Genomic DNA, 15,497 nt, shown 5'->3' on the forward strand with positions numbered 1-15,497 from the left:
ATTTGGCCTGGATCTGACACGTTGTGCACTGATGTTGAGTGGATCACCAGATGAAGAGTGAGCCAGCAACAAGTTCAGCATTGGAGGGAAGCAATGAGGCGATGCCAAATAGTTGTATTCCCTGCCTGCCACACCTTATGCTCAGTCAGGAAGGAAAAGGGAGAAGCCTCCTCCTCCAATTCAGGTTCGTCCCACTCAGGCCCCCATTTATAGAGGAAAGCCAAGATCAGAGGGGCAACTAAGAAGAATTCACAGAACAGCCACTGATAAAGCATTTATATTAGCCAAGGTCGCATCCTGCTTCAACTTTCATGACTCAAAACTAGTGGAAAGCTTACCAAACTCTCAGTCTTACAGCAATTCAACCTGCAGCATTCTAATGAAGGGTGCTTTATAAATTTAATAAATAAAGGTCCTGAGAGAGCTGTTTGTTTGTTTGTTTGTTTGCTGAATCTATATACCTGGAGGTCTAAAGACCTAAAATATATTGGTCAATATCCCTATATCTATATACTTGGAGGTCTAAGACAACAACCCAATAACACACCCACCCAAAAAACCCCACATTTTAAAAGGGCATAAGATGTCCTTCCAATCAACCAAAGGCCTGGTTAAAAAGGAACGTTTTTGCTTGGCGCCTAACTGTGCATAATGACGGTGCCAGGTGAACTTCCCTGGGGAGAGCATTCCACAGACAGGGAGCCACTGCAGAGAAGGTCCGTTTTTGTGTCCCCACCCTCCGGACCTCTCGGGGAGGCAGCAAAGGATTCAGAGCCTCAGAAGCTGATCTCATGGTCCAGGTAGGTTCGTATGGAAAGAGGCGGTCCTTGAGGTATTGCGGTCCTGAACCATTTAAGTCTTTATAGGTCAAAACAGCACTTTGAATTGGGCCCGGAATGTAATTGGTAGTCAGTGCTGTTGGTCCAGAATCGGTGTAATATGTTTTGTTTTGTTTTGGTTTGGTTTGGTTTGTTTTCCTTTTTCTTTCTTTGTGTATTCAGTAGAAATGTTTATATTCTTTGTTTCGTTTGTATTTGCATAGTAACTCAATATATATACACATACCGTCTTGCTCTGGTGTGCAATCTGGATGCTGAATTCTGCACCAGCTGAAATTTCCATGCCATATTCAGAGGCAGCCCTATGTATAACGCATTGCAGTAATCTAACTTTGAGATTACCAGAGCATAGACAAAAGTAGTTACGTTATCTCTGTCCAGATACAGTGGGGGGGGGAGTATTTGATCCACTGCTAAATTTGCACGTTTGCCCTCTGATGAAGAAATGACCAGTCCATAATTTTAATGGTAGGTTTATTGTTGCTGTGAGAGACAGAATAACAACAAGAAAACCCCCAGAAACCTAGAAGACAAAAGTTAGAAATTGATGTGCCTTATATAGGGGTGTAGCTGGGCCACCAGCCAAAGCTGATGGAAGGCACTCCAGGCCACTGAGCCTCAAGTGACAGCAAAGGGTCCTGGAGTACCCCCAAGCTATGAGCCTGCTCCTTCAGAGGAAGCGTAACCCCATCAAGAGCAGGCCACCTCCCATCCGTCTGGTCTAGGGAACCACCCACTAACAGTGCCCCAGTGTTATCTGGATTGAGCTTCAGTTGGTTGGCTCTCATCCAGTCCATTGCCGAGACAAGACACTGGTCCAGCACTTCCACTGCCTCACCTGCAGATGTGAAGGAGAAATAGAGCTGAATGTCATTAGTGTAATTCTGACGTGCTCCAAACCTCCGGATAAACCCACCCAGCGGTTTCATGTAGATGTTAAACAATGTGGGGGACAACAACAACAACAACAACAACAACAACAATAATTTATTTATATCCCACCCTCCCCAGCCGAAGCCGGGCTCAGAGCGGCTAACAACAGTAAAATAATACAGTATTCTAAAATCAATTCATTATAAAATCAGTTTAAATCAAATTAATGGCAACCATTGGGCTAGAGTTCTGTGAGGATTACCAAAGGAAGGGGTCAGACTGTGCCTTGGCCAAAGACCTGGTGGAACAGCTCCATCTTGCAGACCATGTGGAAAGATGTCAAGTCCGCAGGACCCTGGTCTCTTGGGACAGAGCATTCCACCAGATTGGGGCCACGGCCAAAAAGGCCCTGGCTCTGGTCGAGGCCAGCCTAACCTCCCTGTGGCCCGGGACCTCCAAGATGTTTCTGTTTGAAGACTGTAAGGTCTTCCCTGGGACATACCAGGAGAGACGGTCCCATAGGTACGAGGGTCCTAGGCCGTATAGTCCTAGGCCGTAAACCAGCACCTTAAACTTTATCCTACATATAGTTGTTGTTTAGCCGTTTAGTCGTGTCCGACTCTTTGTGACCCCCTGGACCAGAGCATGCCAGGCACTTCGGTCTTCCACTGCCTCCCGCAGTTTGGTCAGACTCATGTTTGTAGCTTCCTACATATTACTATTATTCAACTACCAGACTTTTAGAAGACATCTGAAGGCAGCCCTGTTTAGGGAAGCTTTTAATGTTTGATGTATTACAGTATTTTAATATTTTTTTGGAAGCTTCCCAGAGTGGCTGGGGAAGCCCAGCCAGATGGGTGGGACATAAATAATAAATTATTATTATTATTATTATTATTATTATTATTTATTATTATCCTGTACTCCACCGGGAGCCAGTGCCCTGTGGATAGGATTGAGCCCTGTAAACCCCACATTCAAGGTTCCCGGGTCTGAAAAACATTCCCCAACTAAGACCGTCTGGACACGACGTCAGACCTAAACTGACGCGTAAATGAATAATGCAAAGTTTTCAATTGGAAAAATAAGAGCTTTACTGAGTTAAAACAAACTTCTTCCTAAACACCATGTTTCCAAACAGTTTGATTGAGATTGCATACTGCTCACAACTGAGGCAGACTGACTCTGACTGAAACCTAAGAGAGAAGACAGAGGGAAAATAGCTGCCCAGTCCCATGCCAGAGTGACCCAGCAGTGAGCAGTCCGGCCTGGAGAACTTGACTAGGCAGCCCCAATGACTGGCCAGTCCCAGCACTTCCCAGCCTGCTGGGCTGCTTCTTTGTCCACTTGAAACGGATCCAGAAAATCAGTTTCTTTCCAAAGCGCCTGGATCTGGTCCAGAACCTTGCTCAGGAAAGGGAGATGAGAAACTGGCCAGTGGTTGGTTAGGTTTTCTGAATGCAACCACAACAGCTAGAGCTTTATACACATGGAAGTGGAAAGAGGGAGAATTCCCCACCAAGGAGGAATGGCTTATGAAGCTGGTGGAAGAGGCTGAAATGCAGAAATTCCCTGCTAAACTAAGAGGACATAAGGAAGAATTGTTCAAGGAAGAATGGAGAGCGTTGTTATATTATCTGCCATCCAGACATGAAGTCAAAGGCAGGATTTGAAATATAAGCAGAGGATTACTGATATACGACTTCGGGGCTTAGATAATATAAACATGTTTTTAAAAACAGCTGATAAAAAGAGTAATAAAACAAACATCAAGAGGGGTGGGGAGTCAAGAAACAATTATGTATTTAGTTGTTTTTAAAAACAACTCTGTAGGTAGACAAGTGTTCTGGAATATCTTTGGAGACTTAATAAAAAATATTTTTTAAAAAAATAAATTTTAAAAATATAGCATCCACCCAGATTCTTAGGAAGCTGATACAATTTCAGTCTGTTTTGTTATTTTAACTTTTTCAATGTTCTGAAGTAAGTTTGTAAACATTTTTCTCAATGTCCTGCCTTATCTTAAAATAAAGTGCTTTAGGGGTTATTGGCCTAATCAAGTGCTGCATGGATTTTATGAATCAGATTAAATAAATAAATAAGAATAAATAAATTGATAAAGAATAATAAAGCTGCCAGAATACTAGCCTGGCTTCTGCACAGACAATTTGTTTATGAGTAGAGAAGTTTCTGGCCAAATATATCGCCCTACCCCTGGAGGTCTCAAGGCGGTTCAAAATATAAAACCGCAACATATATAATCAAAATAAAAACAACAAGCCAACAATGCCCCCCCAACCCCCACATTTTAAAAGGGCTTAGGATGCCTGGGATGCAAGGCTGGGACTCCTTCATCTGGCTGCTGTCCATCCCTGACTGTCCGACCTCTTCTTAAAAACCTCCAATGAATCATAGAATGGGAGACTTGGAAAGGGAGCCCAAGGTCCTCTAGTCCAACCCTCTGCAAGGCAGGAATCTCAGCTGAAGAATCCCAACAGATGGCCATCCAAACTCTGCTTCAAAACCTCCAAGGAAGGAGAGTCCATGGTCGGATCCAGCTTCAGGGCTCTTCTTTGGTCCTTGGGAGCAAAGTTCAGGCCAAACTTCCAACTACCAAACACTCCCCTTGACTTCTGTCCAACATGTTTTTCTCCAGTTCTGCACCTGCCGCTTGAGCCATTCAAAACTCCAGAAAGTTTTAGTGGTGAAACTTATTCCACTTGGAATAATCAAAATTATAGTCATCTCATCTTCTAAATGCTCAGGAGATGTTTCTGGAAATTGCATGAGCCTTGGAAAGCAACAACAGCATGGCAATATTAATTGAACTATGACTGGGAAAGAAAAAGTTGGTGCAGAGAATTTTTCCCGTGTTGGAGACAGACTGAGTCAAGATGCAGAGCTGGCGAAAGAGGGGTGTGCCTGCCTTGGGCTTCCTAGCTCCAAAGGTAGAGTTGAAAACCACCCAGATTGGGAAAGCCCACCCAGGTTGGTCTTGCAAGAGTCTTTGGGTTCTTCTGCTTTGCCTCCTTGGCAGGTAAGAGGAGGAGGAGGAGGCAGAGCCAGAATGAGATCCCTGCCCCTTCTTTTGCTGCTTCTGCTGCTCATGATGCCCTTTGGAGTCTGCGGGAACCACAAGGCGAAATGCCCCTTGAATCTGGTCAGAGATGAAACAGATGCTCGCAATTACTACCGGCCTGGACACTTTCTCATCAGTGGGATCATCTCTCCAAAACGCCTTATTGAGACAACTCCATACAACTTTACTCAGACACCCTTCGCCAGGAATGACATGTATGTAAAATCATATGCGGATGGGTTTCATGGTCCTCCAGTCCTTGCAATGGTTGTAATAGGAAAGAGCCCCTTTCTCAGGGCTGGGGAGCCAAGGGCTGATGTTGCAGGACTGCCCTGCCCTGACCATTGGTCTTGCTGGCTGGGGCTGATGGGAGCTGGGGGGTCCAGGAGAAGATTCCACACAAACCTCTCCAATTTCCTTGTTCCCTCTGTCTTCCTAAGTAAAACAATCCTGTACCTATTCCTCTGTGTTGCTTTTAGAAGAATGCAAGAAATCTGGTCAGGGTTCAAAAGGATGCACTGAATTTCCCCACCTGCAGGATGCCATGAAACTCAGTGAATTTCCAAGGCTCAAAGGTTTTATTCAATATTATTCCATTTGGACCATTCATAAACTGTCATTAAGGAATGCTACAGTTTTGCACATGGAATTTTGAGAACCTCTGGGTGACCTTTGGTAGCTGAAGAGCAGGAAAGATGTGCTTTAATTGAAAGGATGAATAAAATAATATGTCAGGGGAGTTCCTTGTAAGTGGACTTAGATCTCTAAAATGTGAAAAGGAATCATTCCTTTTTTGACCACACACAACTGGCCTCATTTCAAAGTATTGAGGTGTTTGAGGTTTCTTCCTAAGCCAGAGGGTGGCATGAAACTCAAGCAATTTCCAAGCTGCTATGATTATTTTATGTTTATTCTATTTGGGTCATTTGTGAACAACCTTAGCACAAATCTCTTTACACAATGCAGACCTACAGCCCAACATGGGGAAATCTGTCTCAGCTACATTAAAGGTTTCCTCCTCCAATCCCAGCACTTTCCCCTTTCTGTCATTTTTTTTAAAAAAATTATAAGCGTTTTAAGAAACTCCTGAAAATGGTTGGATTTTTATGGGTGAAGAACAGGAATGATATGCTTCAAATAAAATGATTATGTAAAATAATACAGACCAGGGGGTGTCCTCATTGGTGGAGTCAGCGATGAAAAATATGAGCAAAATTATAAATTTTGCTACACACTCAAACCTGAAAGCCAACAGGCCTCATTTCCAAGTCAAAGGGGACTGAGGTATTTGGTGCTTCGCCTCCTTCAATAAAATTGTCTGTTATCTACCTGTAGTCTAGCACCTTGGAAGGCGCCAAAGACCACTGCAGGAAAAGCAACCTATGGAGCAGCTTCCCAGTATATCTCAAATGTTGAGGGGCACCTTCATTGCTTACTCATAGAACCACAGTAGAATAGAATCATAGAGTTGTAGAGATGGAAGAGACCTGGAGGAATCTCACCTGAAGCATCCATGACACATGGTCACCTTCGGAGGGAGTCTGTTCCACGGTTGAACAGCTCTGGGTGCTGTTTGCAGCAAAGTTCCTGTCATGGAGCAGAGGTCTCCAAAATTTTGTTCAATGCTAGACAGAAAACGGTTGATATTAATGCAAAAGGATGGATGGATAAATATAAATAAATAAATCTAAGCGTTGTGGATTATATAATGTTTCCTTCCTCCCATTAATATGAATATCAGTTTCACTCTTTTTAAAGGATTCATTTATTGCAGGGAGTCAACTAGGTTATCATGGTACATGTTGTCTTTCCTGTTCACCATCCAAGAGATCAACCAGGATCTCAGGATCTTACCCAACATCACCCTGGGATACAACATCTATGAGAACTATTTCGATGCAAGGATGACTTCGGACGCCATGCTAGAGCTGCTTGCAGGCAGTGGATGCAATGTTCCCAATTATCACTGTGGAGAACAGAATCCCCTGCTGGCTGTTCTTGAAAGAAGCAATACTGTCATCTCAAAAGTGATTTCAGCCTTGTCAGGCATCTACAAAATCCCACAGGTAACTAACTAGTGGGAGAGAATGGAGGGACAAAGAATTTCAACTCCATAAGATTCTATTTTCTCTTTGGAGGGGTCAAGTAGGGATATTTTTAAAAATGGGAAAATCCTGAGCTATCGATTCAACATCTCTTTTTCAAAACTGAGCCTTCACCAACTTGTCACCTCCAGATGTTTCAGACTAAAACTCCCATCAGCGTCAGCCAGCAGAGATTTAGATATCAGTCATTACAGATAATTAAATATCTGTTATGCTGAAATTAAAGTAAAATTGCTGGTCTTTTGCTTTCCTTGCTAGATCAATCATGGTTTTACTGTCCAGTTTCTCGAAGGTAAAACCCTGTTCCCTTTTGTCTACCGGATGAGTCCCAAAGAGGAAAGTCAGTACCAGGGGATTGTTGAATTGCTCCTGCATTTTGGATGGACGTGGATTGGCCTCTGCACTCCACACAATGACAGTGGAGAAAGATTTGAGAGCACTGTGAAACCTCTGATGCTCAGCAAAGGGATCTGCATTGCTTTATCAAAAAGAGTACCAGAAAATGATCTAAATCAATTTATCAGGCCTGGGGAACCTTTTTTCCTATGGAGACAAGTTGGGGTATTTCTTTCCTATATAACCAATGCACTGAGTATCATAATACTCATGGTAGTACACGATATCTGTGAGAAGGAAATAGGGGCAAAAGTCTGGATCACAACAGCTTTGCTAGAAAACAGAGTTGGCTTTTACATCCCTCCAAATCTATTCCAGCACCTCCATGGTTCTCTGTTCTTTGCAATTGAGACTGGAATAAGGAGCAGCAAAGGTGGCAAATATAGATTGCAGACCAATTTTGGGGATTATTTCGATCAAGCATTTCAGTGTTCATATTCAAAGCATCTGTTGTCCGTGAAAGGCAGGATAAGATGCAGAGAGGAGGAGAAACTGCAGCCATTGCTCCAAGGGGAGCGTGAGATAGTCCTGTCAGATGACAGCTATGGCAATTACATCAATGTTCAAGCTGTGGCTCAGGCCTTGCATGCTTCGCTTCCATCGAGATCCCAGAGGAGGCTGATGGTGGAGGAAGGAGAGCAATGGGGACCCCAAAGGCTACAGCCGTGGCAGGTATTTCCTTCCCCCTTTTGCAAACTGCAGTCCACACAGATGCTGATCTTGACTGGGGATAGACCTGTAAAATATCATAGTTACTATTAGTAATAGTAGCTTACCTTCCAACATGTCTCCGATGAAAATAGGGATGTCCCATCCCATAACGATCGTTTTGCTATTTATACCCAGGGCTTTCTTCAGGGGGAACTCGCTGGAACTCAGTTCCAGCACCTCTCAACTGGGTGCCATTTTGACCTTTGGAGGGTCTGTAGTAATAATATTAGTATTATTCTGTTTATATATCAACTTTCATCTGAAAGTCACAGGGTGGTTTGCAGAATAAAAATACAAAATGAGAATAGAAAAAGCAAATGAAAGAAAGAAAACAAGCAAACCAAAAGCACATTAAAATGCCCAGAGATGGTTTTATCCACCCAAATCCTGGTTACAGAATAACTTTCTCGCCTGGCACCTAAAGATTTGTCACAAAGGCAAAGGACAGCATCCCCCAAGCGAGGAGCCACCACAGAAAAGTCCTGTTGTCGTGCTGCCACCCTCCAGATATCTCTATTTTATATATATATTTTTATGTAAGTTTTTTTTATTTCTTTCCAAGCTCCTGTATAGTTATTCTTAAAAATATTTATGTTTGTAGCTGTTATCCATACTCCTAAATATTAAACTTTCTTCTCAATCATCAGTTCTGTCACATTTTCCACCAATACTTTCGTTCTACCTTTATTTAGTTTAAAACCTGCTACTTCTCCAACTTGAGAATCTGTTCAAGACCCTTGGTTGGCTAGCCATGGGGTCTTCTACAGTTACCACATAGTCATCTGCAAAGGCCTTGAGTTTATATGCTTTGTAACCTACTGTTGGGACGCGGGTGGCGCTGTGGGTTAAACCAGAGACTTGCCGATCAGAAGGTCGGCGGTTCGAATCCCCGCAATGACAGGGTGAGCTCCCGTTGCTCGGTCCCTGCTCCTGCCAACGTAGCAGTTCGAAAGCACCTCAAAGTGCAAGTAGATAAATAGGTACCGCTCCGGCGGGAAGGTAAACGGCGTTTCCATGCGCTGCTCTGGTTCGCCAGAAGCGGCTTAGTCGTGCTGGCCACATGACCCGGAAGCTGTACGCCGGCTCCCTTGGCCAATAAAGTGAGATGAGCGCCGCAACCCCAGAGTTGGCCGCGACTGGACCTAATGGTCAGGGGTCCCTTTACCTTTAACCTTTGTTATCCCTTTTATTTCTTCATATGATCTTCTACTTCTGGCCAGGGTCTCTAAAACTAAAATAATAATGGTGACTGAGGATATCCCTGTCTTGTCCTTTCATTATTTTGAATTTTTCTGTTATTACGTTGTTTACTATCATCATAGCCTGTTAGTCAGAATAAATTGAGTCAATTCCTCTAAGTACAGTGGTACCTCGGGTTACAGACACTTCAGGTTACAGACGCTTCAGGTTACAGACTCTGGCAACCCAGAAGTAGTACCTGGGGTTAAGAACTTTGCTTCAGGATGAGAACAGAAATCGTGCGGCGGCAGCGGAAGGCCCCGTTAGCTAAAGTGGTACCTCAGGTTAAGAACAGTGTCAGGTTAAGAATGGACCTCCAGAACAATTTAAGTTCTTAACCTGAGGTACCACTGTAATGACTCTCTGAATTTCATCATCTCTATAGTCTTCTTTGTAGAAGTCCATGAAACATGGTCAAAGGCCTTCTCTGCGTCTATAAAAATCAACACTGCTTGCTTATCATTTCTAACCTCCTGATCTTCTATTATATCAATTATATTCCTTATATTATCCTTCATCTGGCGGCCTGGAAAAAAACCAGCCTGGTCCTGATGAATTAAATCCATTAATAGCACTTTCATGTCGTTTGCCAATAGGTCTGCAAACAGCTTATAGTCATTATTTAATAGAGAAATCAGCCTATAATTTTTGACTGATAATAGATCTGTATCTTTTTTCAGAATCAGCGTAATGTAAGTATCTTAAATCTTTTAGTGGCTGTGCCAAATAATCTTGCAATTTCTTATAGTACTTTGCTGATAGACCACCTGGCCCTGGTGTTTTCCCCATTTTGGCTTGATTAATTGCCTGTTGTAGCTTCCCAGTTTCTTAATGCTGCTGCTTTCCCCTGCCATTCCAGCTTCACCCTTTCTTGAGAGAAATCCGGTGTCTGAATACTTCCAGGGGCAGGCTGTGCTTGGATGAGAACTGGGAGCTACCAGCGGACTTCGATATTATGAACTGGGCGATGTCTCCCAATAAGTCTCGTGTCCTTGTGAAAATTGGGAATATAAGGAGAGAGACGTCTGCTGGTATAAAGTTCACCATTAACCCAGAAGCCATTGAGTGGAACAAGAAATTCAATAAGGTAGAGGGAATAATTGGGGGAGGGGGGCTAGGAGATCCTGATTGTGCTGTTCCTTGAATAACCAGTGCAAAATGACCATGTCAGGTTGACTGTCCAGTAACAGCTGGAACCACCACTCCTTCTTTCTATAGCTGCTGAGATAGGAGGGGGAATTTGGGATGCTCAAATAAAGGATATTGACCTTTCACACATGCAGAAGGATGAAAAGTAATTTATTTTAGAAATGATAATTACTGATTTATTGTATATATTTTTTAATTTGTGAGTAAGCTCACTTGTATTAAATTTGTCTTAATTTGTGGTTGATGTGGTGAAATTTGGAAAATCAATTAAAGCAATTTGGCAAAAAAACCCCCCAAAACCCCAACTCTCCTTTCAGTTTGGCATTGAACAGCAAAGCGCTTTCTCTCTCTCTCTCTCTCTCTCTGACACACACAAACACAAACACGGGAATGAACCGTGTGAGAGATTATTCGAATCCTGAAATTTGGGGGAATCACATGTCAGACCCATTGTCATTTGCTTTGAAGTTTTTTTAAGAAGGGAAACAGGTAAATGGAGAAGAGGAAACAGAGTTCTGTGGCTCAAACCTCAGCTGTACTGAACTAAATTTAAAGCACAAGATATTCTGGTCACCCCAATGGTCAGCGGGGGGTTGAAAGGACCCTGATGAGGGGTCAAAGGCTGCATTCCAGAGATCATGTTCTGCAGCTAAAGGGAACTGACCACATTAAGGGAATGGGGAGATGGCAGGCTACTGAGGTTCTTGGCTGCTGGAAACGGCAACTGGGATCTCTCAGGATTCCCTGCCAGACAGAACCCTCCCCAACCTCTATGTGATGTGATGTAGAGCTGTGATGATTTCCTGAATGGTTCATTGGGGGCCACAACTGCAAATCTTTGGGTAGATCAGGCTTTCCCAAACTTGGGTCCCCAGCTGTCTTTGGACTACAGCTCCCATCATCCTGAGCTGGCAAGACCAGTTGTCAGGGATCCCCACCATGCTATAGAGATCGTGTTGAGTGAATCACATACCCACAAATACTCCTAACTGTTCCTCTTTCTTGCACCTTCTTGTCTTTCTGGTTAGGCCGTACCTCGTTCCAGGTGTACAGATAGATGTCAGCCTGGATATGCCAAGGTGGTTCTCGAAGGAAAGCCCATTTGCTGCTATGCTTGTGCTCGGTGTGCGGAAGGGACCTTCTCCACTCGGGAAGGTGGGTGATTCCAAGGGGGAAGAAATTCCTGGAGAGAGTAAACACAGGACAGAAATTCAGTCTCACACACTTTTTGTGAGAATTCTGCAGACATAGGGGAATAGGGATCCTTCCTTGACTTCCTTAGTATTAATCACCTTTATTACTTCCAGGAAGTGAGTTGATAGGAATGACCATAAGGAAGAAATCTCTGGGGTGCAAACTGGGCAGCTCTGAGAGGAATGCCCGCAAAGCGTTCCTTTTTGATTTTGTAGACCAAGCCACACAAAAAGGAAATAATGTTGACACTTATCAAAAATAATGGATAGACGATGAAAAGCAGCAAATTACTAACAGCAAAAGCACAATAAAAATAAATACTTCATGTGAAAATTATTACAATATAATCTATGGACCGTTTTGATCTCACTGCTATGAACATTGAATGGAAGCAATGTCTGCATTTTAAAGGTTCAGACAAAGAGGAATAGGCAGGATCCAAACAATGCAGTTAACAGAAGTGGAGTGGTCACTGCCTCTCAGTTTATCCTAGATCACAATGTTGATAGAGCACAGATCATTAGGGATGTAAGTGATGCTACAGCTATTCTTTTTCTCTTCCCCAGATGCAGAACATTGCACCAAATGCTCAGAAGATCACCATTCAAACAAGGACAGAGATCAATGTGTCCCCAAGATTATCATCTTCCTGGCTTATGAAGAATATTTGGGAATGGTGTTAGCTTCCGTTGCCCTCTTCTTGTCCTTAACAGCAGGCATTGTGTTGGGAATCTTCATTAAATACAAGGAAACTCCCATTGTCAAAGCCAACAATCGGGACCTCTCCTACATCCTCCTCGTCTCCCTCCTGCTTTCCTTTCTGTCCTCCTTCCTCTTCATCGGGTGCCCAAGGAAAGAGACCTGCCTTCTCCGACAAACGGCCTTCAGCATCATCTTCTCAGTTGCTGTTTCTTCTGTCTTGGCAAAGACCATCACGGTGGTGCTGGCCTTCCTGGCCACAAAGCCCGGAAACAGGCTGAGGAGATGGCTGGGCAAGAGTCTGGCCAACTCCATGGTCATCTCCTGTTCTGGGGGGCAAGTTCTCATCTGCACCATCTGGCTGGGCTCTTCTCCCCCATTCCCAGAGCCCGACATGCGCTCCCAGGTGGAAGAGATTATCCTGCAATGCAATGAAGGGTCTGTGGCCATGTTTTACGTTGCCCTCGGCTACCTGGGCTTCTTGGCTGCCACCTGCTTCACGGTGGCTTTCCTAGCCAGGAAGCTGCCTGGCTCCTTCAACGAAGCCAAGCTGATCACCTTCAGCATGCTGGTCTTCTGCAGTGTTTGGGTGTCTTTTGTGCCCACCTACCTGAGCACCAAGGGCAAGTACATGGTGGCCGTGCAGATCTTCTCTATGTTGGCCTCCAGTGCTGGGCTTCTGGGCTGCATCTTCCTTCCCAAGTGCTACATTATTGTGCTGAGGCCTGATCTGAACACAAAGGAGCACCTGACAACAAGGAATTAACGGGACATCTGATTCTTGAAATAGTCCATGTTCATGATGTCCAGAAGTGCATAAAGGAAACACAGCTACTCATCCATGCTATTTATTCTCCATCTCTGAAAGAGATTGTCTTCATTCTTTGCCTAGGTTTTAGGAAGTCCTGTTCACATGAACAGTAAGATGGGTAGATATCTTTTGTATGCTGTATCATTTATAAGTGCACTTCATCTCATTTTGTTCTCCCAAGCTTAGTATATCAATAAACTGAGAAATTAATTTAAATTATCCTCCTTAGTCTGTTGATTTAATTTCTGTATTGTGTAAGTTCTGCTCCCTGCTCCAAAGAGTAGCCGCTGACCTTAAGCATAGCCTTGACTGGAGTAAAATCTATTGATTTGGCCTGGATCTGACACGTTGTGCACTGATGTTGAGTGGATCACCAGATGAAGAGTGAGCCAGCAACAAGTTCAGCATTGGAGGGAAGCAATGAGGCGATGCCAAATAGTTGTATTCCCTGCCTGCCAAGCCTTATGCTCAGTCAGGAAGGAAAAGGGAGAAGCCTCCTCCTCCAATTCAGGTTCGTCCCACTCAGGCCCCCATTTATAGAGGAAAGCCAAGATCAGAGGGGCAACTAAGAAGAATTCACAGAACAGCCACTGATAAAGCATTTATATTAGCCAAGGTCGCATCCTGCTTCAACTTTCATGACTCAAAACTAGTGGAAAGCTTACCAAACTCTCAGTCTTACAGCAATTCAACCTGCAGCATTCTAATGAAGGGTGCTTTATAAATTTAATAAATAAAGGTCCTGAGAGAGCTGTTTGTTTGTTTGTTTGTTTGTTTGTTTGTTTGCTGAATCTATATACCTGGAGGTCTAAAGACCTAAAATATATTGGTCAATATCCCTATATCTGTATACCTGGAGGTCTAAGACAACAACCCAATAACACACCCACCCAAAAAAACCCACATTTTAAAAGGGCATAAGATGTCCTTCCAATCAACCAAAGGCCTGGTTAAAAATCAACCAAAGGCCTGGTTAAAAAGGAACGTTTTTGCTTGGCGCCTAACTGTGCATAATGACGGTGCCAGGTGAACTTCCCTGGGGAGAGCATTCCACAGACAGGGAGCCACTGCAGAGAAGGTCCTCCTTCAGAGGAAGCGTAACCCCATCAAGAGCAGGCCACCTCCCATCCGTCTGGTCTCGGGAACCACCCACTAACAGTGCCCCAGTCTTATCTGGATTCAGCTTCAGTTGGTTGGCTCTCATCCAGTCCATTGCCGAGAAAAGACACTGGTCCAGCACTTCCACTGCCTCACCTGCAGATGTGAAGGAGAAATAGAGCTGAATGTCATTAGTGTAATTCTGACGTGCTCCAAACCTCCGGATAAACCCACCCAGCGGTTTCATGTGGATGTTAAACAATGTGGGGGACAACAACAACAACAACAACAACAACAATTTATTTATATCCCACCCTCCCCAGCCGAAGCCGGGCTCAGAGCGGCTAACAACAGTAAAATAATACAGTATTCTAAAATCAATTCATTATAAAATCAGTTTAAATCAAATTAATGGCAACCATTGGGCTAGAGTTCTGTGAGGATTACCAAAGGAAGGGGTCAGACTGTGCCTTGGCCAAAGACCTGGTGGAACAGCTCCATCTTGCAGGCCATGTGGAAAGATGTCAAGTCCGCAGGACCCTGGTCTCTTGGGACAGAGCATTCCACCAGATTGGGGCCACGGCCAAAAAGGCCCTGGCTCTGGTCGAGGCCAGCCTAACCTCCCTGTGGCCCGGGACCTCCAAGATGTTTCTGTTTGAAGACTGTAAGGTCTTCCCTGGGACATACCAGGAGAGGCGGTCCCATAGGTACGAGGGTCCTAGGCCGTATAGTCCTAGGCCGTAAACCAGCACCTTAAACTTTATCCTACATATTGTTGTTGTTTAGCCGTTTAGTCGTGTCCGACTCTTTGTGACCCCCTGGACCAGAGCATGCCAGGCACTTCGGTCTTCCACTGCCTCCCGCAGTTTGGTCAGACTCATGTTTGTAGCTTCCTACATATTACTATTATCCAACTACCAGACTTTTAGAAGACATCTGAAGGCAGCCCTGTTTAGGGAAGCTTTTAATGTTTGATGTATTACAGTATTTTAATATTTTTTTGGAAGCTTCCCAGAGTGGCTGGGGAAGCCCAGCCAGATGGGTGGGACATAAATAATAAATAATAATAATAATAATAATAATAATAATAATAATAATAATCCTGTACTCCACCGGGAGCCAGTGCCCTGTGGATAGGATTGAGCCCTGTAAACCCCACATTCAAGGTTCCCGGGTCTGAAAAACATTCCCCAACTAAGACCGTCTGGACACGACGTCAGACCTAAACTGACGCGTAAATGAATAATGCAAAGTTTTCAATTGGAAGAATAAGAGCTTTACTGAGTTAAAACAAACTTCTTCCT

General features: G+C 43.9%; 2 protein-coding genes across 13 annotated transcripts in view; one reads left to right on the plus strand and one right to left on the minus strand.

Annotated features, from left to right (window-relative positions):
• Positions 1-15,497, minus strand: part of LOC307207030 (vomeronasal type-2 receptor 26-like) — an 85,311-nt gene that overhangs the window by 65,458 nt on the left and 4,356 nt on the right. For 4 of the 12 annotated variants that reach the window (XR_013834554.1, XR_013834555.1, XR_013834556.1 and 1 more), the window contains exons 3-7: positions 12,895-13,032; positions 11,400-11,574; positions 10,010-10,233; positions 7,848-8,028; positions 6,294-6,416 (exon numbers count right to left, since the gene is read on the minus strand). Coding sequence is in view for 2 of the 12 variants with exons in the window: in XM_079960686.1 (XP_079816812.1) it covers positions 6,294-6,416 (123 nt within the window). In the remaining 10 variants the exon portion in view is untranslated. Of the gene's footprint in view, positions 1-1,456; positions 1,678-4,111; positions 4,870-5,310; positions 5,492-6,293; positions 6,417-7,288; positions 7,375-7,847; positions 8,029-10,009; positions 10,234-11,399; positions 11,575-12,894; positions 13,033-15,497 lie in introns of those variants that run through there. The other 8 variants (XR_013834558.1, XR_013834560.1, XR_013834561.1 and 5 more) reach the window with 8 other exon arrangements.
• Positions 4,543-13,363, plus strand: LOC307207259 (vomeronasal type-2 receptor 26-like; the record flags this gene model as incomplete). The annotated part of the gene is made up of 6 exons (XM_079961078.1): positions 4,543-5,006; positions 6,566-6,857; positions 7,155-7,964; positions 10,102-10,329; positions 11,420-11,546; positions 12,152-13,363. The coding sequence occupies 6 exons, from the start codon at positions 4,543-4,545 to the stop codon at positions 13,048-13,050; spliced, it is 2,820 nt and encodes a 939-aa protein (XP_079817204.1). The 3' UTR covers positions 13,051-13,363.

This window comes from Podarcis cretensis, assembly GCF_951804945.1.
Source record: "Podarcis cretensis genome assembly, chromosome: 18".
Classification (NCBI taxonomy): domain Eukaryota; kingdom Metazoa; phylum Chordata; class Lepidosauria; order Squamata; family Lacertidae; genus Podarcis; species Podarcis cretensis.